The sequence below is a fragment of the Carassius carassius genome, chromosome 17 (assembly GCF_963082965.1).
Source record: "Carassius carassius chromosome 17, fCarCar2.1, whole genome shotgun sequence".
Classification (NCBI taxonomy): domain Eukaryota; kingdom Metazoa; phylum Chordata; class Actinopteri; order Cypriniformes; family Cyprinidae; genus Carassius; species Carassius carassius.
In genome coordinates this window covers 18764724-18791341 of record NC_081771.1, presented here as the reverse complement: position 1 = coordinate 18791341, position 26618 = coordinate 18764724, and the positions used below count along the sequence as shown (strand labels likewise).

The window sequence follows — 26618 nt, the reverse complement described above, 5'->3', positions numbered from 1 at the left end:
ATACATCACCCGGCCCTAAAACAAAAGCCCTGAAATCCAAACATCTCATTGTAAAACACAATCCCTGTGACGCCATTGCCAATTTACCACCAGTCGTGAAAGAGCCTGAAGGGGGACATGGGTGGATGCTTGTATATCAGAATCATCTTGAAATAAATATTGTTCTTGTCTGAAGGAGACCAGAACAGTTGGCGTATATTGTACTTTCATTGCTGTGATCAGCATGGAATATTGCTATCTTCAATACACTTATAGCGTTCTTGGTCAAGCAGCTTCACGGCCAGGGTTTGTTGGTTTGACTCCTAACCCTAAGGTTGTGGGTTCGAGTCTCGGGCCAGCAATACCACGACTGAGGATCCCTTGAGCAAGGCACCGAACCTCCAATTGCTCCCTGGGCGCCGCAGCATAAATGGCTGTCCACTGCTTCGGGTGTGTGTTCACAGTGTGTATGTGTGTGTGTGTTCAATGCTGTGTGTGTGCACTTTGGATGGGTTATATGAAGAGCACAAATTCTGAGTATGGGTCGCCATACTTGGCTGTATGTCACGTTACTGATTTCTTGGGCCGGCTGCACCATCTGTGTGTAAGTTACATCTCAGCCTGGTTTTAAAGTTAAAGGAGCACTTTGTGCCACTAACTTAGTTGAACTTTGTCATATTATGCAACTACATATTCATTTACAGAGAGCTTGCAACCTAATAGCTACATTCTGCTTTAACAAATGGTGTATACAAGAAACAGAGTTAGTTCTAGACTAGCATACGGATGCCTGATGCAATCTTACCGTAGTAAACAAGACGGCTACTATGATCCACAGACTAGACCAGCATCAAACCAGCAGTAAGCAGCCTGGAAATTCTTTCTGGTCTAAACTGTGATCTTCAGCAGTGTCTTGTTAAATTGGGGACTGTGTTCGATCTGGCAGATGTTTATGAAATGATGGCGCAATATTTTAAAAAGTCTGGCTGTTGTAAATTTATTTAAGTATTTGCCAAGTGGCTGTTTTCCTGATTTTCATTGCCTTGGGAAGTTAGCAAAAACAGTCTCGCTCTCCCTCTGATTTTTAATTGAAACCATTACGGGGCTAATATTGGTTTTGCGATGGAGGTTGATCTGCAGGAACGCTCTTCTGTGGCGCTTGCAGACAGATGGGGTTGTTTGTTCCACGGCAGTCTCTCTCTCCAGTTCACAGGAACACGACCATGGAATTTTGCCAGGAATTTGATTCGTTTCTGGAGTGAGCAGAACAAATCACCCACAAATTTTTTTACCATCTTCATCTCTTCAGCATGTCATGGCCCCCCAAAGCTCACGTTGCATCTCTTTACTCTCCCTTCATCAACTACTACAGATATTTGTGCTTTCTCAAGAAGAGAGCATTTCATAGTGAGATTAGTGTGCGCTTATAATTGATATAAACCATTTGGCACGCCATCTTTTCTTATTCTCAACATATGGTTGTAATATGTAGATGTTGATAGCAGACGGTCCAGGAAATCCAGTGAAATATGCTTTTAGGAAGCTTGCGGGGTACTAGGTGGAGGACAGATGTTAATCTGAGACATTCTGAGGACATAGGTGTGATGGTAACTATGCAAATGTTGCTGTAAATGTACAGTAGATAGCATTGCAAAACCAGTGTAAAAACCATGGCAGCAGTGAGGTGTAAAATTTCATAACCCAATTTTTCAAACCTTTGGATCAGCAAATGCCAGATGTCAGGCTGTTCTTGCTTTCTCAGCAGAAGTAGATAAAACATTTTGGTTTGGCTGAATGATGTGATATTTAGTTGGGCTGTGTAAGACTCAGCAGCTTTGTAGGACATTTCTGAATCCGTCAGGTTACCTCACAGGTCCTTTCAGTGTTCCCGTGAGCCTCAGACAGAGTCAGACTCCTGAGAGCAGAGCATGGACATTAGCTCATATCGCTGAGCTAACCCAGGGCTAAGCTCCAGTCTGGACCTGTTTACTGACAGATAAGGCATAAACAGGAAGATTTATGCAGGGTTAAGCCTGCTGAAATATTCCAGACAGGTTGTAGTGAGAGTGAGAAGAGCAGGACTGAAAAGCAACGACACTCAAGACACTGAGGGAAACGTCATTCTTCTCAAATCAGACTCATGCTCCAGTACAGACACTGTTCAGTAGACAGAATCTTTTTAGTCATTTTGTATCATTTTTGGAAAGATACAGTGCAAAGCTGAGCAGTGTCACTCAACAGGTCATATTCACTACTAATGGCCTAAAAAAATGGTCTTAGAAAAGTTTCTCATGCTAAAATTTCTTTTAAACAGTCGCATACATGCATACATTTGTTCTTACCCTTTAATTTAGATATTTTTGATTTTGATTTTAATTTATAAATTTGTATACACCCAAACCATCTCCATTTAAGGGCTTTCTGCATAATCACTCCTGAGAACATGTAATATATTTATTTTCAAAATATTTTAATTAATATATTTTGTATGCTTCGCTTATATACAAAAATGCTTTTATTATATTTTATATTTGAATTATTGATATTTATATTTAAATTAAAAGCAGAAGTTACGTTTGAGATGCTGTGATGAAAAAGGCTTCTACAGTAGGAATAACAAATATAAGCATAATCTAATAGTCTGAATTCAGTTTTTTTCTTATTACCCTGGATCCTGTTTCATAAATACACAGAAATAAGAACTGACTTTTGGGATTGGGATGAGGGTTCACAGCCTTAGGCAAATGCCTCCCGCGGAGAGCTTCTGCTGTTAACACACACCACTAATTATGCTCAATAAAGGTGAGCTGCAGCTTTCAGCACACACTAAACTCACTTTACTGACACTTACCACATCACTCACGAGACACACTGTTGAAAGTAACCTGCCTTTTAATTGCTCTCGGTTTTATTTTTGTTTACAAAAGTCTATGTACGGTAATTCACAGTGTTTTTACTTAGCTCTCACTCTGAAGTTATTATTACTTCAGATATTTTTTTCAAAATGTACAGTGCGTCCTTCTCAGATGCGGTATTTAAACTAATCATCTCTCATATTAAAGCTTTGATGGCAATCATATAACTTGTATTTATGATTTCCGTACTAAAAGTTAGATTCATGTTGTATTATATGCCATAATCGTTTAAAAATGTTAATCATCTGAGTTTGAGTTTGATGGATTTGGAAGGGATGCAGATGGTTTTGGGTTGTGGGTCGGGGATCTGGCTGAACTCCAGAGTGGGTTTATTGCTTTCATATTCCCTTTAGGAATTCTTGAGGTTTGAAACTTTTCCCAAAGCTTGGAGCTGATTTAGTTTTGGGCTTTTCCTTCTAATTCCTTGAGACTAATTACAGCCCTATCCCTGCAATTAAATCGATAAACTCCTCTGTGCTCAGTTGGGCTTGCCAGAAGAAACTCCTCTCCTCTCCTCTCCTCTCCTCTCCTCTCCTCTCCTCTCCTCTCCTCTCCTCTCCTCTCCTCTCCTCTCCTCTCCTCTCCTCTCCTCTCCTCTCCTCTCCTCTCCTCTCCTCTCTCCTCTAATCATTGCATTAATGTGTTAAATTGATCAAAATGCATATATTTAAGACATATAAAAGACATACATTTCTATATTTGTATTTCAAATAAATGCTGTTCTTTGAACTTTTTATTAATCAAAAAATCCTGAAAAATTACCCCCCTTCCCAAAAAAAAGATGAATGAATAGAATAATAAATTCAAATAGAAAAGCAGCACATAAGAAATAAAATATTTTTTTCTTGAGCATGGAAATTCAGCTTTGCCATCACATGAATAAATGACATTTTAAAATGTATATATTTTTTTTAAGAAAACTAAAATTTAAAATAATAAAAATATATACAAATAAAATTCTAACAATAAAACTTTGTTTTATTTAAAATAAGTAAATATAGAAATTAAATTCTAATAATAAAAAATTATGTGTTGATATCATTATTGTTGTTTTTATTATATTCAACATTAGGCCACAAATACTATTGACTGAACTTAACATATACTGAACATACCCTAAATATTCCTTTAACAGGAAAACTGCACAGTTCAACACACTATCTACAGTACAGAGGAACCCTAAAAATAACCTTCAACTGAGACCTAAATTCATCAACGGCCTCATGCTTTTTTCTTTTTGAAATGTATCACTTCTGGCAAGGATGGGGAGTTTGCCTGGATAGCCATCCAGAGGTCGAGCAGATGTTCCTCCTGGTACTGGATCATGCACCGGGACAGATCTCAGCTCCTTCAGCACATCATATACCTCTCTGTATCTCTCCCTCTCCAGTACTACACCTCTTCTGTCTGTCACAGCACAATAGTACACAGGTCCCTGGCTGTAGTTCAGATTGGCTGTCTGGCTCTCTGCGCAGCTCGTATCAAAGCTGCGGTGTGATATAATAGTTTAATTGGGTTTGCCAGCATGGGGCCAGCTAAGCACAGAAAGAACACCTTTGGGAGAATGAGAGAGAGAGAGAAATGAGTGGAAAAAACCTCACAAGCATGGAAATGTAATGAGTATGGTCTGTCTAGACCTTGTGCTTGGCTGTGTGGTGCTGTACGGCGAGTTTTTCAACATATGTGAATGTTTATCTCTCTGAAATGGAGCATGTGGACCCAAGGTCCATTTGGAGCTGAAAGGGGAGGACTTTCGGAGCAAAGCCCGCCCTAGTCGACATGCAGAGAAACTCACAACACAATGCTTCATACATTTACAAGAGCATATGCACAACTATTAAATTAAAACACACACCTTTTCTTACCCACTTCTTACCCTACTTTGGTCTTTTACTCGCATGAAACTCTCTGTAATTGCTATAATTTGCATCTCATTCTTTAAACATAGCATTTTAAGGAAATCAAGCACATAACACATAGTTAGAGTATCCTGGATGAGAGGTTAGCTGGCACAAGTACACAGCAGTGCTTATGCTGACAAGACTCATCAGTTGTGAGCTGCTATGACAGCTGTGAAGTGTGTTATTCTTCCTGTACACTACTACACTAACACTGCTCCCGCTTGCTCTCTGTCAAACTATGTTTACTTGTAGAGTAATTATCTTTTTATTGTCAAAATGATAGCTCAAATACAGTGAAAAGTAATAAATTGAAAACACAGTTGAAAAAGTAAACTGATCTCTGTCTAAAATTCAGAACGCATAGAACATGCATTTTTTTCAACATTTCAACATTTTTTGCATTTTTTAAAGGGGCTGTGCTTTCTCTATTAAAGTCACAAAGCACAAAAAATAATTCCTATATTGAACACCTTATCCTGTAATTCCCAAACTGCAAATTACTGCAGGACATTTCTCTCCCACCAATCTTTTCTACATACTTTTTTCCATTTCTAGTTAATAAAAATAAAAGTTCAAATTCTTGTAAAGTTACTATTGGTTTTCTTGTGACTTACTTCTTTTGTCAGCTGTTTGCATTTCCCAGAATAAATGCTGCTCTTCACATGCACAAAAATAGTTTTTGTAATACATGTGATGCACATCTGTACATAATGTTTGCAATCTGCAGTCAGATTTTATTTATTTTCCACATGGACAATAGGTCTGCATGCTGCATCTAAACACTCACTGTCTGCTATACATTAAGCTCATATTTGGAATGTAATAGCAGTATACTTTAACTAATGAACAGGATTGAATGAATATAAAACAATGGAAAATGAAAATGAATGAGTGCATTGTGTGATAGTGTTTTGTGCAGCGTTATCAATGTGTATACAGCATATTTTGGCAAATGTATAGTATTCTGTGCACATTTGCAGAGTCTAAATGCTGCATACTGCTTGACATGAAGTATTTGATCCCCTTAAAATCTGACTTTGATGGTGTGAATGTGTGAAAGCGTGTATATATGTTGTCTATAAGGCTAATCTCAGCCGTGTGCCGTCCATCCAAAGAACCTCCTGCTCGCCTCCTCTGATGCACAGCAGTGTGTTATATAAACAGTGGAAAGCAGACACCTTATTGTGTAAGAGAACCATGTGTGAAAATATGGAGCACACATTCAAAGACGGCTTCAAAAAACCATCAGGGCAGAGTGTTAAAGATGTGTTTTGGCAAAGATCGCATGGAAGGTTTCATTTTGGAAAGGCCTGTTGTGATACCTTTTTTCCTTTCCTCTCATAATCTATAGTTTTGCCCTTATATTTTATTACTTCAGAGCTTCTTGCTGTAAAATGGGATGTGCATATCAATACAGCTTTGAGTTTTATGGGCCTGTCTTCAACAACAGAGAGATCTTTGTCTCCTGAACTGTCAAGGGGGAAAAACACTCCACAAGTTAACAAAAGGGGTTTGTATTGTATTGTTGGGTGGCTCAGGCAGCAAAAACCTGACAATTCCTCTTTGTAATAAAATTGTTAAACATTTCCATTACTAAATCAGAAGCTAATGTGTCAAAGTGATATGAAACTGGGAGTTATTAAACCTGGAACTACTACATAGCTGTTTAGTTATTGAAAATTGATCAATCAACCAATCAGAATCAAGAAATTAATACCGCTGTTTTAGAAAATGTGTTAACGGCTTTATTTTGTTGATTTCTTAGGTTGCAGAAGGATCTGAAGTGCACTTTGAGGCAGGAAATTTCTCGGAGTCGTGTGAGGTGAAGGTGGAAAATCTTCCTCATGGCAATGAGCACCTGCTTTCTTGGGCCCATCAGCGCTATCATGCAGTTACCTCTTTTAGCGAGCTCAAGATGGCCCATGACGTCTACATCAAAGTTGGAGAGGGTATGTAAATATGAGCACACACAACATTTTAGAATTCCCTTTTTAGGTACCTGTTGCTCAAAGCGTTTTTATAATAATTATTAATATACTTCTGAGTGCATGACAAAGTTTCAAATCAGTATGTTGGTCTTTTTTTGTAAAAAAAAAAAAAGATAGATATAAAACAGTGTTGTTAAACAATTGTGATTAATCACATCCAAAATATGTTTTTATTTACATAACATATAATTGTACTGTTTTTATGTCTTGTGTATATTTAAATACAAACACATGCATGTATATATTTTAAAAAAGTTCTATGTTTATACAATATAAATTATATAAATATATACATGTAAATATATGTAAATATTTTCAAAATATATAGTGTATGTGTGTGTATTTATATATAATTAATACATATACACAGCACACACATATATTATGTGAACAAAAACTTTTATTTTGGATGCGATTAATCATTTGACAGCACTAATATAAAATATTTATTTGCTCTTTCATAAATGTTTGCAGTGCCAAAGACAGTTTTCCACTTGGTAAACAATAGCATTTCTAAAGTAATTAATACATTTATTTTGCCTTAAGGATGTTTTTATTTGAAAATCAAACTGATTACTTCAAATCAAATACTGATTAAGAAAATGTGTTGTGTTTCTAGTTGCCTTTGAACTTAATTCACTGCTTAATTCACTCTCAATGGTGCCTATTGACTGTGTTTAGTAACCAAACCCATGGGTAATAACACAAATACCAAAGAAGCCACCTCAAGTCATTCTGATTTACACCGGGCAACATTCAGTTTCATTTAAAAACAACATGACAAAATCTGTGGGCTTTTTAAAAATGGCAGATTTTCTCTCTGCCTCTCATTTGTATCAGTTGATTTGCTTGCGTGTCACTCCCTTCTTTTCTGTCAGACTCGTAAGCAACCGAGTGATGGAGAATTGATGGAAAGGCCAAGTACACATACGGGAAGAGTTTCAGGCAAAAAACTCTTGACTGCCAGGCAGCTTGTGCGTACGGGCCCTTTGCCAAACCTGAAGCCTTTCACAACAGTCCTTTTAAAATTAGAAGGATGAGGAAGAATAGCAGACCGAGAGGAAAAAGGGAATGTGCTAGGGGAAAGTTTGGCAGGAAAGGTATAGAACAAGCACAAAAGAAAACAGAGCCCAAAACAGAAATTCCAAATTTATATCAGTACCAGGAAGCCCTGCAAGATGGCAAAGTATCTCAGCCATCTGCCCGATGACACGAGCTGTAAGGGGGCGGTTGGCTTATTCTCAAAGGAAACGGTTTGGGGGAATTTAACTTGAAACCGACTGTTGGACTTCAGACATGGCTGCCACATTCATATAGATTTTGTTGTTTACTTGTTGAGGGCATGAAAGAGAGAAAGTAGAAACAGATACTTGCAAAATACGCGCCATTAGCGCAGGGAGCCGCAGGACTTGTTTGAAGAAAGAAAAAAAGGAGAGATCCGGCAGTGTGTTTCACCCAGGACTCCATCGTGTTTCCCCTGCTGAGTTCTAAGACCAAACCAGCTACACGTCTGACTTCAGCATCTCTCTGCTGTCAGGTTGCCCGGTTAAACTGCTGGTGCTCATTTTTCAGTCCGCAAAAGAACATAAGATTCAAGTACTAGAAGAAAGTAATGACTGCATCGTTCAAAGTACACTTTCCAGTCTCTGAGCCTGTTTCGGTCAGGCCCGTAAAACATTTGGCCCCATGTCGTTTTGAGTTTGGGGTTTGGCATTGACTCAAAAGGCTGTGTTTACCTCTACAGGAGAGTTCTGGCCTTCTACTCTATCTCTACCCTTTTGTAGCTTGGCATGAGAGGGACATGCTTCCGATCTGTTTGCTGCAGAGAACAGTCAACCCTCTTTCCCCCAATACCTTAAAGAGCCAGAAAGAGCCGAGAGTATGAGATGCCAACCTTTTCATGATGAGTTCACACTCAACACCCTTGCGCTTTGTCCAAAAGCATAATGGCCAAATAAGGAAGCATCTGTCTTCTGTTTCTCTGGGGCAAAGAGAAGAGCCATTATCTCTTTTTTGGAGGAGCAAAGAAAACGGTGTTCAAGAGCGGAGAGGATTTTATTTATTTATTTTTCAGGGAATAGTTTCTTTTTTGCAGGGAACAGTTTTTTTCTTTTCTGCAACTGGACAAGTCTGTCAGTGTACTGTGTTTTCACTGATTAATAAGAATTTATAAGGGATTAATCTGCCAATATTTGGTCATTTGAGAGAATATCGTCATTGTTGTTTTAATTAAATGTTGTTAAAAATATTATTGTTATTATTTATTTATTTTAGCAAGTCTATGTTAATTATATTAATTATATTAATATTAGTTTTTGGATCAGAAGTTTTTAATCAGTAAGATTTGAATTTATTTATTTGGTTGGCTGTTTGAAAGAAATTAAAACTTTTATTCAGCAAGGATGCATTGAATTGATCATAAGAACTTTTGATTTTATTTTTTATTATAAATGTATTTTCTGTTTAAAATAAATTCTGTTCTTTTGGATTTTTAAAAAAATGCTTTTTCATAAGAAAAGAAGAAAAAAAATGAAAAAGAACTGTGCAAAATATTTTCTAATTAAATATATATTAAATATTTTATAATAATAAAATATGAAACTATTTACATTTCACAAAATGTTAGAAAACAGTTTAAATTGTAATAATATTCCACCCTTTATTCTTATCATTTAAAAAATTCCTACCGCTCCCCAAACCTTTGAACAGTATTGTATATATTTTGACATGATTTTGGCATTTGGCCAACTTGCTTTTAAGGTATGAGTATCACCAGTGGTCATTGAAAATATTTCGACCACTATGAAAAACCCAACAAACTCTGTTTCCATTCCTGCTCTTGTGCTGTGGTCTGGCACAGAGCAAATACAGACAAGCCAAGTGATACAAACAGTGAAATGTTCCAGTGCAATTATACTAAATATAAGATTATAGGACTGTAACTAACTGTTGGTTAATGTGGTGAATGTGTCAAACATGTCTGTGTCCTCAAAATGTCTAGCCCTTAGCCTAAACGTATCTCATATTTGTTTCAGACCCCGTCTTCTCCGAGACCTGTAAGATCGATAACAAGTTCCTGTCTCTAAACTACCTGGCAAGCTACATCCAGCCCCAGCCATCCACAGGGTGTGTTCTCTCAGGTCCTGATCATGACCAGGAGGTCCACATCATTGAGCTCCAGGCACCAAACTCCAGCAGGTGAGGAGAAGACCGTTGAACCGCATTCCTTTTTGTTCTCCTGTGTTACAAAAATATCTTTTTTTTTTCTTATGTCAGGAAAAAATGAAGAAGTTTCTGTAATACAGATCCTGCAGAGTAAAGTTAATATAATGTTCAGGTTATTCTTAAAAGTTTGTACTCATTTTGGAAGCTGAGAAGTTGTAATTACAACAACAATTTGGAACGCAAAAATTGAATTTTTTTCTTAGCTTTTAATTGCTTGCACAACAAAATGAAGAGCAAACAATATGCATTTTGTTCACATTAAATACAATTAATGTACGCTACCATTAAAAAAATTGGGGTCATTATTATTGTCTGAGAGAAATGAATACTTTTATTCAGCAAAGATGCATTAAATTGAGGGATGGAAAAGTAAATACTTTTGCATTGGTCCAAAAAATAAGATTTCTATTCATCAAAGCATTCCTGAAAAAAAAATCAGCATTGCCATCACAGAAATTAATAATATTTTAGAAACCAGTTATTTTATATTATAATCATATTTCACAATATTACTGTTTTTATTGCATTTTTGATCAGGTAAAATCATCATAAAAGACATCTTTCAAAAACACGAACTAAATCTTACCAACCCCTAACTTTTGAATGGTAGCATATATGATTTAATCTGCTGTTGAAAGACACCTGGAGGTCTTTCCAGACATCCATTTCACATAACAAAGTACAGTCGTGGCCAAAAGTTTTGAGAATTACATAAATATTGGAAATTGGAAAAGTTGCTGCTTAAGTTTTTATAATAGCAATTTGCATATACTCCAGAATGTTATGAAGAGTGATCAGATGAATTGCATAGTCCTTCTTTGCCATGAAAATGAACTTAATCCCAAAAAAACCTTTCCACTGCATTTCATTGCTGTCATTAAAGGAGCTGCTGAGATCATTTCAGTAATCGTCTTGTTAACTCAGGTGAGAATGTTGACGAGCACAAGGCTGGAGATCATTATGTCAGGCTGATTGGGTTAGAATGGCAGACTTGACATGTTAAAAGGAGGGTGATGCTTGAAATCATTGTTCTTCCATTGTTAACCATGGTGACCTGCAAAGAAACGCGTGCAGCCATCATTGCGTTGCATAAAAATGGCTTCACAGGCAAGGATATTGTGGCTACTAAGATTGCACTTAAATCAACAATGTATAGGATCATCAAGAACTTCAAGGAAAGAGGTTCAATTCTTGTAAAGAAGGCTTCAGGGCGTCCAAGAAAGTCAAGCAAGCACCAGGATCGTCTCCTAAAGAGGATTCAGCTGCGGGATCGGAGTGCCACCAGTGCAGAGCTTGCTCAGGAATGGCAGCAGGCAGGTGTGAGCACATCTGCACGCACAGTGAGGTGAAGACTTTTGGAAGATGGCCTGGTGTCAAGAAGGGCAGCAAAGAAGCCACTTCTCTCCAAAAAAAACATCAGAGAAAGATTGATCTTCTGCAGAAAGCATAGTGAATGGACTGCTGAGGACTGGGGCAAAGTCATATTCTCCGATGAAGCCCCTTTCCGATTGTTTGGGGCATCTGGAAAAAGGCTTGTCCGGAGAAGAAAAGGTGAGCGCTACCATCAGTCCTGTGTCATGCCAACAGTAAAGCATCCTGACACCATTCATGTGTGGGGTTGCTTCTCATCCAAGGGAGTGGGCTCACTCACAATTCTGCCCAAAAACACAGCCATGAATAAAGAATGGTACCAAAACACCCTCCAACAGCAACTTCTTCCAACAATCCAACAACAGTTTGGTGAAGAACAATGCATTTTCCAGCACGATGGAGCACCGTGCCATAAGGCAAAAGTGATAACTAAGTGGCTCGGGGACCAGAATGTTGAAATTTTGGGTCCATGGCCTGGAAACTCCCCAGATCTTAATCCCATTGAGAACTTGTGGTCAATCCTCAAGAGGCGGGTGGACAAACAAAAGCCCACTAATTCTGACAAACTCCAAGAAGTGATTATGAAAGAATGGGTTGCTATCAGTCAGGATTTGGCCCAGAAGTTGATTGAGAGCATGTCCAGTCGAATTGCAGAGGTCCTGAAAAAGAAGGGCCAACACTGCAAATACTGACTCTTTGCATAAATGTCATGTAATTGTCGATAAAAGCCTTTGAAACGTATGAAGTGCTTGTCATTATATTTCAGTACATCACAGAAACAACTGAAACAAAGATCTAAAAGCAGTTTAGCAGCAAACTTTTTGAAAACTAATATTTATGTAATTCTCAAAACTTTTGGCCACGACTGTACATACTATGAATAAATGTGTTTCTGTGTTTAGTATACCATGGTGTGTGTATGTGGCGCTCATGGGTAGGTGTTAGCTTTCTTGTGTAAATGTGCGTGCATGTCACTTTGTATTTGTCATTTTAGGTTGTCATTGTGTTTCCTGTAAAGTTTATTTGGAAATAGGCAGGAACTAGGGTGTTGTTGATTTTGGAAAACTCTGCTGGGTAGAACTCTCTCCGCCCCTGCCAATATCACTCATTATTGCCTAATAGTGACTCAAAAATAAAAAACAGATCTAAAAAATATGCAAGCATCATGATGGATCCCAGCACTGCGTTATGTGGTCTGTTTCACATGTGTCCAGCTTTACTATCTAGGAAGTGCTCCAGATTTTTAATCAATTGGCGAGACGCAGAAAACATGTTACAACCGAAGATGAATTTTTCCAAAATTCTTATGGCCTTCCTTCCATTCCTTCTTCTTCTCTCTCTCTCTCTTTCTCTCTGAGTAGTGCATTCCAGGTGGATGTGATTGTGGATTTAAGGCCGCTGGATGGTGACGCCCCACTCCATCGTGACGTTGCGTTGCTTCTGAAATGTGAGAAGTCAGTGAATTGGGTAATCAAAGCCCACAGCGTCATGGGAAAACTGGACATTGTGGTATGATTTCGCAATTATTGATTACATGCAAAATATATAATGTAAATGCAAAGACACCAAGTCCCTCACGACTATATTGTTGCTTAACATGCTAATTTATAATGTTAAAGGAAGTTTAAGACAAACATACTTATTAAAGATTGAATTTTATGCAAATCATTTTTAGCAGGATTGTTTTTATAAAATTATATGTCGTTATAAAAGTCCAGCTGTAATCAGATAAATCAGGATCAGATAAAAACTACTGTTATATACAGATTTTTGTTTGTGTTTGAAAGAACATTTTTTTTTCTACACGGCTTTCTTGTTATTATGTTATTTTATGTGTATTATGTTGCTTGAGGAAGTCTGAAAACCACAATTTCGTTTTTTTTCAAGGTTGTAAGATTATGTTTTTACTGTCAAAAAATATGTACTTTTTTATAGTTGGTAAGTAAACTATATATATATTTTTTTCTCTGTGTCAAAAGAAGGAGCAAAAGATAGCAAGTTGATCCAATGACTGTTAGATCTGGAGGCCTGTCATGAAATGGAGTAATAACAGAGTAATAACAGTGTAGCGAGTTTTTCTTCAGCCAGAGCCTTTGGAGTGTTTTTATTGTAGTGTTGGCATGGTACTTCAGAATATGAATTATGGGAATGTCTGGCTGCCGGTTTCAGATAGCGCAGCACAAGACTCGCACCACTGACACTGTCACTGCACTGCTCTTGGAAAGCCATTGCGCACACCACGTAATTTAATGCTAAATATTTGTGCGTTTTTATGTGCTGCTTACCAGAAAAAATCTGCAGTGTCATTATGAAAAGTCACATTACTTTTAAGAGATTTAAGGTGTTTATATGATAACTTATGGATGTGTTTCTGAACTGGAAAAGAGCAATGTAGAGAAAAGTACTTTATATACAATTACAGTGTGATTCTTTCACATACTGATCTCTCATTGAATATACAAAGAAAGAAACCAAAACAGTAGAGTAGACAACAGCAGTTTTTATATAAGAATGTTTATATTTTTAAATGGCAGCAGTTGAAATTTAAGAAATTAAGAGACATGCTCCAAGATTCATTAGTTAACTAAGAAATTTCTCCAAATTTCGGAATTAAACTTTCGGGTTAAAGTTTTTCCTACATTATGCTATGGTAGTCTGGCATTGGCAGTCAAAGAGTCATGAAGTTCATTAGAGAATTTTTATGTGAATGTCTAAGATGGTGTGAAAAGCATCTGTCTCCGTAAATTAGTTTGATTGAACATATCTGTGTCCAAGTGAATCAGTTACAGTGTTTTAGTGCATGGGAGAATGTGAGTTATGCTTGTGATACGATCCACAGCCTTGTAAAATCAAAGCCCTGCTACTGTTGGCAGATTGGCTCAAGCTCATCGTCTAGCCTGGTGAGGCATTTGTGGGAAACACGGCTGGGAATGAGAACTATCTGTCCTTCACACCCAACAGAGAACAAAGAGAAGCTAACATATCATTCCTATGTAATATGATGCATCTCAAACCACAATCAAATTGAACCTGGTAAATTGGTTATAGTTCAACAGCAGCATGACTCACTTTGGCGAAACTACAGATATATATGTAATGGAAGATGGTCAATTTTTTTTGCTATGAAGACCATTGTCATGTGATAAAAAAAAAAAAAAGGTTTTGCATTTTTTTTCTATTGCATCGATATGACAATAGAATATTTTAATACTGCATATTTATGTTATAAGCTCAGACATATGAATCCAAGTACATTGCGTTCATAATTTTTTAAATTTTATTTCATATTGGAAACAAAATTATTGACAGCTTGAATATTGTTATCCATTTTCTAAGCCTTTAACCTTAAGAGAAATCAAGCCAAATTCAACATAAAAACGAATTAGGAATTAGTTCTGATGGTAAAGTTACACTCAAAATGTATGCATTGTTTGGCATTTGGGCACTGATCTCTTACCATTCTTGCAGCTAGATTTAAAACATTCAAGATTCAAGATTTTTTATTAGTCACACAATTATATAGAGCATATATAATCAGCAGTGAAATGTGAGTCAGGTCCGCTCCATGGACAGTGCAATTAATAAAGAATACAACACAGATGAAAATATACATAAATATAGCTATGAAACAATGAAATAAAAGTAAACAATAAAAATATAAGAATAAAATATACAAATTAAATATAGAACACAAAATAATGTGCATGAAAGTAAACTGTAGTCTTAAATATTAAGATACACAGGGATGTACAATGTGCATATGTGCATTATACTGTAGTCTTAAATATTAAGATACACAGGAATGCACAAGAGGCAAATTTGCAAACAGATTGACACTATCAATGTGAGGTAGTGAATGAAAACATTAATTATGTTGCAATTCCTTTTCTGGCCAACATTTCTTTACTTCCATTTGGGGCTTAGCGAATGTTCATTTGGACGTATGATAAGGTATTAGATCAGGATATGTTAATGAAAACAAGAACAACTTTGGCTTATTCTTTAAGAGTAGTGATATGTGTCTCAGAAAAACACATTTGGAGTTGAACTGGACTCAGAGAACGAACACTTCTGACTGTATTTCTTTATGTTTCCGCATGTGAAGTGAATGTGTGTTATTTTGTTCTTCCCCTCTGTCCTTCTCAGACGTCAGATACCGTCAGCCTGAGTGAACACACAGAAAGGCTGATGCAAGTGTCAAAGACGGTGAAACAGAAGCTGCCCGCAGGATCTCAGGCTCTCATCCAGTGGGCAGAGGAGAATGGATTCAAACCCGTCACTTCCTACACCAACACCCCTGTTGCCAACCACTTCAAACTGCGCATCAGAGAACAAGGCAAGAGCAGTAACTGAAGATATGAAAAGTACATTACGCTAAATTAGTAAATAAGTCTTAATTATAAATAAACCCAATGAACTGAATGCAATACTCACACTAAACATCCTCAAAACAAGATAGATTTATTTCAGAAGTGAACTTTTGTAGATTTTATTTACATTAAGTTAAAATACTAGTGTTAAAACAACTGCTTGTATATAAAAAAGCAATTTTCTTATAGACATAGGTCTTTTAAAAAAAAAAAACAAAAAAAAACAACAATTGTTAATATGTTGGTTTTTATATGGTGGTATTTTGTACTGGAAAACAAGATAAAAATACTCAAGTCACTAAAGAAAAAATCAGCATTGCTAAAAATAACTATACATATCACAAGCTAATGTGAGTTGGTTATTACTGTGTTGGCTTTGTGTGTGATTTCCTTGCATTTGTATTAACAAGAAGAAGCTGTCAATCAGATTCAATCTCAACTACTGTCACTTCCAGATCTAGGGATCATGGATGAGGGAATGTTCCCACCAGAGCTGTCCATTCTCCTCAATACCAGCCCACTTTCTAAGCCCAGCGCCCGGGATTCCCTTGCACAGAACAGGTTCCCGTTTCCCTTCCTGCCATCCATGGACCAGGGCCTGTCATTCCCACCTCTGACACGGGGTCTGGAGGAGCACAGTCATCAGGCTGGGGGTCCCGAGGAGCAGCAGGGGGCTTCGAATGTAGGATTCAGTGTGCAGTGTGAGAAGAACAAAATGGTGGTCAGCATTGACAAGGAAACTCTACAGGTAACAGGAATCATAACCTACGCACAAATATTGAGATGTGAGAATGAGTATTGCGGAGTAACTTACTAAGAGTAGTGGGACTACTGCTAAAACTTTTCATTAGCTCAAAAAGATTTAAATTTTGTTTTGGTCTGATCAGTTTAATGCATTAATGCTAAAATAAAGTATTATTTTTATTTTTTTTAAAAGCTAGCAAACAAAAACAAACCTCTGAGCCTAAAATTTTGAAGGGGTGTGTTTAAACACCTTTGATGCATTTCAGTTCTTTTGTTCTTTTATTAGTAGAGTACTACTGTACTTGTTTAAAAATTGTAGCTTAAGTGTTATTAAACTACTATAGATAGTTTCAAAGTAACATTTCTAACACTGGTAAGAACAGTATAAAAAGGTTAAAAAAGTGCAGAAATGGTGCGTGAGATACATTCTCTCAAGCTGATGCAGTGTGAATATTCCCAGAATATGTGGGCCATATGCAATGATGTCAGAAACCAAAGAGTGGTGTAATAGACCACTTCAGAGGAAGAGAAAACCCTCATTCTACAATCAAAATGCTGTTTTGGCAGTTAAGCCAGCTTGCAAGTTTTGTTTGTCACTGTCAGAAACTAAAACAAGCAACGGGTTTCAGATTTACAAAGCAATACCTTGAGGACTGATAAAATGTATTGTTTGATATGTTGTCAAAGGTTGCTATTTTTCCTTTGAATCCATGTTTTTCTAATGTCCTCACAGGCCAATGGGTTTGGAAAACCCAACATCACTCTTCAGGATTCCCAATGCAAAGCAACCTCCAACAACACTCACTATATACTGGAGACGCCCCTGTCTGGCTGCCAAACCACCAAAATTCCCTCCCACTCCAGCCCAGTGGTCCTTTATATCAATTCAGTGAGTACTAAAGCAAATATACAATCAATAGTATCTGACTGTGAAATCTAGTTCTTGTTCACATTGCTTCGTCTGATGCATGCAGGTATTCAGGGTCAATGTCCCCTCCAACATGCTGTATATGTTTTCTCTGTTTATTGGTCCTGCAAGTGTGTTTTCACCCAAAAGGGATGATTCACTTCAACTGATCTTCTGTGATAATTCCTAACAACACATTTAGCCTTGAACCCATTAAATAAACTGGGCGACCTCCCAAATATTTATCCTTTACTATGAACTCTAAACCTCAAGGGCAATTACAACGATGCGACCCGTATGGTCAGAGCACAGTACTGGCTCACAGAGAAAGATCCAGAAAGCATCAAAAGAGGTTGTTGTTGCAATGACAATCATATGACAAACTGGCAAGTCTTGTGTGAATCAATGTCACTCCATTAGTCTCTTTCACCTCTGCACCCACACACTCTTCTGAGGTCACATAGGGAGGTGATTCTCATAATATAATGTGAATGGATTGGCATATTTTTTTTTCGATGAGAACTGCGATGGGTTTTTTTTTTTTTTTTTTCATCTGCCTTGGGAGTCGCATTGCTGAAATTGTGCATTCCCATGTATTAAATCCAGCTTTCTCATCTGTTTCGGGAGACCTTTGGCAAGGATGCATTTCGATTATCTTTGACTGTATCTGTGCTAAGCAACAGAGGGAAACAGTGTCATTCCGAAGGAGCGTTTTATAGAGGAAATTGTACGATTTCTAGGAAATTGTTGGGTTTATGTTGACCTTTGGCAAGGATGCATTTCGATTATCTTTGACTGTATCTGTGCTAAGCAACAGAGTGAAAAAATGTCATTACGAAGGAGAGTTTTATAGAGGAAATTGTACGATTTCTAGGAAATTGTTGGGTTTATTTAGACTTATTATTGAGAAGTCATGAACTAAGTGTGTCTGTGATTGACAGATTGTTATTAGCCAATCAGAACAGAAGGATGGAAGCGGCTTGCCCTCTGAATATGAAGATATGGAGACAGGAGATGTTGTAATACCAGGAGATCCGGATCTGACAGAAAGAATTGCAACTGAAAACGGACATCGTGCGAATATCTTGGTATGATGTTTACATGTCATGTAGTATTCATAAATGGTACTACAAGATTAGTTCACCCAAAAAATATCTGTTTTTCTCCTACTGCATTTATGTGATGAAAAAATAAGTCAAATTGACTAAATTTAGTCATATTTTCTATGCATATTACTATTTTCCTACTCTGTTTCTCTGTCCTTAGTTTAACTGCACATACCGTAAAAACCAGGACACCCCAGTTGGCAGTGTTGATTCCACTGTAGTTTCTGTAGACAATGTTACCTTCAACATGGAACTGTATAACAATCCATTTCACTACCCAAGCACTCAGTCCTTCCTCACCGTCACTGAGAACCGGTCCATCTATGTCGAGGTAAGCATATATATATATATATTCATATACCACAATGTGGATGAAAGCTTGATTCTGATCGTTTAAGATCACATTCCTGGCTTGTTGACCCGTCACAATCACATACTTTCTAAACACAGATGTGTTTTAGAGATGAAAACCAAAATTTTGCCGTTAGTTTTTGAAAAAAAGTCTCTTATGCTCAACAAAGCCACATATTTGATGCATTTAAAACAACCGTAATATTGTGATATTACTTAATAAAACTGCTGATTTGGTGCTCTTATTATTATATAAAGTTGAAAACAGTTGTTCTGTGTAATATTTTTGTGGAAACTTATTCAGAATTCTTTAATGAATTAAGTAGAAATTAAAACTAACATTTGCTGTCACTTTTGATTAGTTTAATGCATCCTTGTTAAATAAAAGTATTAATTTCTTTCTAAACCCAAACATTTGAACAGAAGTGTATGTTGTATCTGGAAATCGTGGGGCATTACATTGTGTTATACATATATTCTGTATATGCGTAATAATGGAAAAGATTCCTTTGGGGTTCAATAAAACCATTTCCAGTTCTGTAACCACATTAGGAATCTAATTTAATAATTGAATGAGAAGCCATATACACAAATATAGTCGCTGCCAAAAGCTCTTGAAATACAAGATCTGCTTTTACCCTTTAACCATAATGTGTGGTTCTCATTTTGTATGGTTTCATGTTTTTAATACCATAAGCGCCTGGTGTCTGTGTGTCTGATCAGACATTGTCTTGAATTTGTGAGCATGTGTAAAGACCTCTCTGTGTCTATCACTGTGAAAGAAGTCAGGAGTCTGCTGTGTGTGTACATTTTGTCTGGTCATGTCATTTTGTCATTAATCAGTGAGGTTTCAAGAGGGGAAGACAGACAATATTTGATCACAGAGTGGAATGCTCAGGTCTCCACTTTGTGTTTATAACCCTCTCTCTTTCAGGGTTATAGTCTTTCATTATATATGTCCACTGGTGTTCCAGCTCATATGCCAAATGAAAATAACAGATCAGTGCTGATCGTTGCTTTTGATGTGTTGATTTATACCATTCAATCAGACAGTAGATCACAAAGCTTTTAAACAATATGCAATAAGTTTTTTAATAACTAATTTGTTTTTAGTTAGTTTATACCTAAAACATTTTTTTTTACATTTATTAATAGTTATGTTTCTATCCGACTATTTTTATGCACATTTTGGAATATTGCATTAAAAAACGCTGAATGGAAACACCAAAGAATGCGCATAAATTCTTAAAATGTGCATAAAAAACGTATGCACTAAACTGAGTTGGATAGTTTTTTATCTGATAAGAAATCATGCACAAATCTAGGTGAAAATGCATTTACAGAATGAATTCCTTGATGCACATTAACAAAGTAAAGTGACTTTGGGCTATGGGATGGCATAACTGGACTAACCAATCTCGCTGCAGAGCATCTGAAATGTTGTTTTGGTCATTCTTAAATGCCTAAGCAAAAGTCTATAGTCAAAGTGGTTGGATATAATTACATCCCAGAACTGTCTTTCATGACTGCATTCCTAAACAGCAGGCTTCGGCCTTCGAAAGCAAGAGAACATGACTGCGTTTATTGCATTTTGTCTGCGCACTCTGAGGCTCAAGTAATTTATGTATGAAACTGCAACCACCTACTGCAGCAGATTACCTTTTTCTTAGTGACATTTGGCACCAGTTTATTAGGAAGGGATTATTTCTTCATCTCACTAAATGAAAACAGTGCTTTATTTGCAAAAGTTTTAAGTGATATTCCAATCATTTTGATAGGATATTGAAATCCATAGAGAATTATATGTTTATGAAACATGTTAGTGACTGAAATTAGATTTTATTCCCATTTTAAATGTGCATCTGATTACAGATAGACTGTGGGATAACAAAATATTTGTATTTTAAAGAGAACCAGTTCCAAGGAAGAATAATTTGCTTTTGGGGTTAAAATAATTTCTTTATATGAAATTCAATAGGTATGGCAATTAGAGATTAGACTATACAGAAACTGTAATCTACATGCTAATACAAACTATACACAGTCTTGCAGTGCTGATGTTTTTAACATGAGCAATTTGGGAACAAAGTAGAAATAATAATAATTTGCATGGATTGATGTGATATGAGCTAACTGATGGTTAGATTTAATCACCAAAGGTAGCGCAATTTATTTTATTGCATTTCTCCTCAGTTGGTCAGAACAAAAGTGGCAAACTTGTTACTTGTTACTTGTACTTGTTACAAATGACAATATCCGGTGAAAATTCTTATTTGGGTCATACTTCCAAGGTGTAGGCTAGGATATGTGATTACAAAGATGGCAACGAAGAGACAAAATTTACAGACTACAGCTTTTAAGAATATACAAAGTAGTTTAAAAAAAGAAAGGGTGGCATATATATTTTCCTATATTCCACATGAACTTTAGTCAAGCTCTCAAACCACAAAGACAAATTTGTAACTGAAAAAGCATCTATGCATATAACTAATGCATCAGCGTTTGTGTTGTGTTGCACGATTTTGAGTAGAAAATTACTTAAATGCACACAATCACACAAATCTACTTCAGAAATGTAGCAAGTCATTTTTGTGGTATTATGTGTGTGTGTGTGTGTGTGTGACAGTCTGTTGTCACTGAAAATGCATGTTATGTATGGATCTTACACAATACTGTTTGAGGATCATCGTCTGCCTACCTGAAATGATTCGGCCACTCTCCAGAGTATGACACCTCCTTGGCACAGCTCTGTTGAGGAAATGGAATGCAATGTTTTTTTGTGGCAGATTTTATGCGTCACCTGTCAGATGGCCAGATATTTACCACTGAATGATCCTTGAAGATTAATTGAGGCACAGAAATCTGACGTCAGAATTTGTGATTCTTGGAACCATGAACTCTGACAGTGTTTCAGTGTTTCAGTCTGACAGTCTGCCGTGTTAAAACAAATCGACAACCTCTGAAAAATAATTTGCTGATTTGAATCGATGCCTGAGAGAGTTGGTGGAAAAAAATCAAGAAAGGTAGACTGAGCGTGTCAGCCAGAGGACTAGACATAATATACAGCAACTAACCATCACTCTGCTGATCCATCTCTTACTATATGATTCACTTTTGGATGGTATTTATGAAAAATTGTCAAAAAGTTGTATAAATCAAGATAAAGAAAGCAGTATTTCTTTTTTCTTTGTCTTGCTGTCTCTCTCTTTTATTTTTTGCAGCATAAACATATTTTGTCTCACAGAAAAATGACTTTTTCTTTATTAACAGAGACATGTGACCTTTCTCCGCAGATATCAGCCACAAAAACTGATCCTAACCTTGAGTTCATGATCCAGTCCTGCTTTATATCTCCAGACTCCAGTCCTCATACACTGTCGGACTATGTTGTCATAGAGAACATATGTCCTAAGGACGACTCTGTGCGCTATTACCCTCAGCGAGCCGAGTTCCCCATCCCTCATGCTCAGATGGACAGAAAACGCTTCAGTTTCACCTTCAGATCAAAGTTCGATGTATCATTGATCTTCCTGCACTGTGAGATGTCCCTCTGCACCAGAAGAAATGACAAGGAGGTGAACCTGCCAAAGGTAGAAACCATCATCTAACATAGCAGCTCTGAGCTAATGAGCTGCCTTTGTAGGCAATATTTAGTAGAATGTACAGAATTGCTACTACATTATGTCAGGATTTTTTTTTTTTATTGTTGCATCTCCAAAATATTTTTTTTTCCTTTTTCCCTTGTATTGTGTTGATTTGGAGTTAAACTCACCAATAATCATAATGTGTTTGTATAGTTACAGTTAGTCACAGTAAGATTACCTGTAGCTTCCTGTACATTTGTTCAAAGGGATATTTAACCCAAAAATGAAAATCTGCTGTTAATTTACTCACCCTCAGGCCATCCAAGATATAGGTGACTTTTTTTTTCTTCAGTAAAGAAGATTTTTGGTGGAAACAGTGGTCCTGCAATGGAAGTCAGTTGCTACCATCAACTGAGTGTCCAGAAAGAAAAAAAAAGCATATCAGGGAACACAAAATTAATACCTGTGGTTCCTGACGTTGTATTGAGGTCTTATGAAGTGAAATGATTGGTTTGTGCTAGAAACTGGACATCATTTATCATAGTCTAAAGCCATGTGGTCTAGAGCGATGAAACAAATTATTCTTTTGAACTAATTATTTAAAATAGTCTAAAATAGTTTGCAGCTTGACCAGCACAGATTTACATGTTACTTTGCTGTCATTATAAATGCATTTCTTCCTAATTTCCTAAAGTATCTTATTAGAATGCCTAATATTATTAACATATTGGTTGTTTATTAGTACTTATAAAGCACATATTGTGCATGACCATATTCTACATACCTTATCCTACCCAATACCTAAACTTAACAACTACCTCACTACATATTAATAAGCAGCAAATTAGGAGTTTATTGGGGCAAAAGTCATAGTTAACGGTTTGTTAATAGCAAGAATCGGACCTTAAAATAAAGTGACCTCATTGTACAGTTTCTTGCACATGCTGGTCATTTTGCTTCATAACACCTCGATATATCATTAGGGTATTAAGTTTTTTTACCTTGACATACTTTTTTGACTCTCAAAGTGGCAGTTGCCGCTGACTTGCATTTTATGATCAAGGATCACAGTTTCAGCTAAAAATCTTCTTAATGTTATATCTAAGAAAAAACACCTATATTTTTGGTGGCCTGAGGATGAGTCAATTAAAAGCAAATTTGAATTTTTAGGTGAATCCCTTTGATCACTGAAAACTATTTTGTCCTTTATCGCCAGTCCATTTCTGCTCATTTTATGATGAAATTCACAGCAGGACAGGTATCAGGTATTGCATGATTTGTTTGCATTTAGAAATGTGGGTTTTGATTGGCTAATATTGCATTACAGAAATACTTTGGAAAGATAACAAAAAGCTAGTACAAATAATGCCACAATTTATTACATTTGCAGATCCCTACACGGGCTGCTGTGTAGAGCTTTCCATATGGGTCACTCATGAACTTCCATTTCAGTTATGATGCTGTCTTAAAAAGAAGCTTCCTAATTAGGCAGTAAGGCAGTTCACCAGGTTTTGTTACATAGCCTTTACCTCCTTTATCTTTGCTATCATCATATATGCATTTCTCTTTCTTTTTCATAATATCTTTGTATTATTTATACTTATCTTTATAGATGACCCTGTGATAACACAGTTCCAATTCATAAAACTGTTCCAATACAATTCAGTTTTAACTGATTAATATAAACTGCAGGCGTATTGGCTTTCACACAATCTGATTGAAAATCAATCAACTGCATTATCAGCATCATCAACCAAATCCAAATTAGCTGCACTGTGTATGTTTGTTTAATTTTAGGCTGCACGGGGTTATCAGATCTTAAGTCAGAGCACAGGAACGCAGATAACTTATTGACCCTAGGACGTATTTTCAGAGTAGTTGCTTTGTTATTTGGACAACATGAACACAGTCTTTAATTCATTTAAATAGTCTGTTTGACTTTGCTCTCCATCATAAGAGTTGATTTTCCATTCATTGCCTTGGCACGGGTCACTTTACGCCAGCTGCTAGCATCAGTCCACTCTCTGTGAGTGCAGGATGCGTAAATCTTAGCTTACTTCAGTTACCATCCACAGAGGGAAAACAAATCTCCAACTTTCACTGTCCATTTTCAAATTTTCCTTCCTCCCTTACTTTGAGCCATAATCATTTTAATTTCCTGCATTTTCAGACGCTCTAATCATCATATTGCATATTATGATTGTTTATGTCTCACCTAACGTGATCGTTAAAGTGACTCATTGTTTAGTTGTAGATGTTTACTGTTCAGTCATAATCTGGACGAGGATAAGAGACGTGGCACATCAAACCATATAAACTGTGTATGAAATTATATGTGCTTTCTCTGCAAAGAGCGTGTGCTTGGATTGGCTCAGGCATAATGGCTGCAACACAGAGAAAGGCTTTAATGGCTTATTATATACACAAATCCATGCTTATGAAGAACAAAGTTAAAATTTTGTAAATCACAGGGCTTAAAAATAAGGATGATCTGATGGGGTCACTGTGAGAGTGTTTCCGGCCAGTTGATTCGAAGGCCAGTATTGCATTGTTGTGTACAGTTAATAAATCAGTATGGTATGTGTGACGAGTGGGGCGGGGCCGAGAGCCGTGGGAACAGGAGCGAGGTCGGTGGAGTGATTGGAGATGAGCGACACCTGCTCGACCCACCACCGGTCTCGAGTCCCACGGAGGAGATGGAAGGATATAAAACAGGAGCGACGACAATGAAGGACAAGAGAGGACCAGGCCTGGTTTTTAGTTGTGTTTGGTTTTTATTTGTGCGCGTCAGTCGTCCGTGAGGGGCTGACACGTTGTTTTGTGTTTATTTTGATTATTAAAATGTCGTTTGATTGTCCGCCGGTTCCCGCCTCCTCCTTCCCGATGATTATGAAGTTTGTACGTTGTTACAGTATGATAGAAAAAAAAGGTGCAAAAGCTATCACTGCATTGGTACCCTTAAAAGAGGTACTAATATGTATGCTTAAGGTACTAATATGCACCCTTAAGAAATAAATCGGATACAAAGGTGTACCGCTTAAAAGGGTTTCCCTCCAATGACATCTTTTGTACCTTTTTTCTAATACATTTTATAAAATGTCTAAAAATACACTTCAAAATATGTTGTTAAAAATAAAATATCTTTGGTAAAGCTTCTAAAAATGTTGGCAGTTCTCGACCAGACTTACAGAATGTGTGTGTGTATGTATGTATGTATGTGTATATATATATATATATATATTATATACAGTGTATATATATATATGTATCTGTGTAGAGTATCTCTCTTTTTTTTTTTTTTTGCCAAATTGCAGCAGATTCTAAAATCTGGCCTCTCCTCATAATAAAGGACATGCAGCCTGTTTATTATAGTAAGCTCTTTTATCTCATGAGTGGGGTTCATGATGTTCTCTGAGGATTGTGGTGCCCATATGCCAAAGATTACACCTGGATCTTGTTCTAACGTTTCTGCTTTTCTCTTTGTAGTGTATGCTACCAGATGAAGCCTGCACTTCCCTTAGTGTGGAAAACATCCTCCTCATGATGATGAGCACAATGAAGACCATCACTAAGCCAATTGTGGTCGTCTCTGACAATGTGCCTGTCACTGTTAATGTACCTGTGGAACCACCTGGTCCACCACTTCCAGGTAAATATTGCATAAAAATATATGTATTCTAATAAAAAATTCCACAAAAATCAATATTAAAATCAAAATATATGTTTCAAAACATTCGCATGAGATGAACACTCCAGTCATTTCAGTGTTGTAGAAGAACATAGCATATATGAAGGATCATGGGAGAATGTGTGTCTGAAGTTGTATAATTGTCAGTCACTCACAGATCACAGGCCTTGTCTTGCTTTGTGGTGCATTACTTCCATCTGGAGTCTTTTAATACGTGGCAGTGTTGAGTATGTGTGTATTTGCATGTGTGTGTGTATTGTACATTCAATGTGGTTTGGTTTGAGAGTATACAGAATGTGGTTCATTAGAGATGTGGGACAAGGGACTCATAGATGCATCAGAGGAGAGGGAAAAGACCAGCTTTCCAATTCTGGATAGCATTTGTTTTCACTTAAACATTCTTTAAGGCCTCCATTTCCCATACAGAGAGAGGGGAATAGGAGGAATAGAAAAAAAAAACATTACCGTGATAAAGAAAAGGGCTCTTAT

The 26618-nt window shown here is 36.8% G+C and overlaps 1 protein-coding gene across 1 annotated transcript in view; it reads left to right on the top strand.

Moving 5' to 3' along the window:
• The window catches only part of LOC132161263 (transforming growth factor beta receptor type 3-like), a 116887-nt gene that overhangs the window by 81830 nt on the left and 8439 nt on the right, over positions 1-26618 (top strand). Inside the window, exons 5-14 of the mRNA XM_059571203.1 lie at positions 6561-6744; positions 9819-9981; positions 12741-12888; positions 15526-15715; positions 16205-16497; positions 17227-17382; positions 18342-18488; positions 18667-18837; positions 22151-22447; positions 25928-26090. Coding sequence (XP_059427186.1) covers positions 6561-6744; positions 9819-9981; positions 12741-12888; positions 15526-15715; positions 16205-16497; positions 17227-17382; positions 18342-18488; positions 18667-18837; positions 22151-22447; positions 25928-26090 — 1912 coding nt within the window. The remainder of the gene's footprint in view (positions 1-6560; positions 6745-9818; positions 9982-12740; positions 12889-15525; positions 15716-16204; positions 16498-17226; positions 17383-18341; positions 18489-18666; positions 18838-22150; positions 22448-25927; positions 26091-26618) is intronic.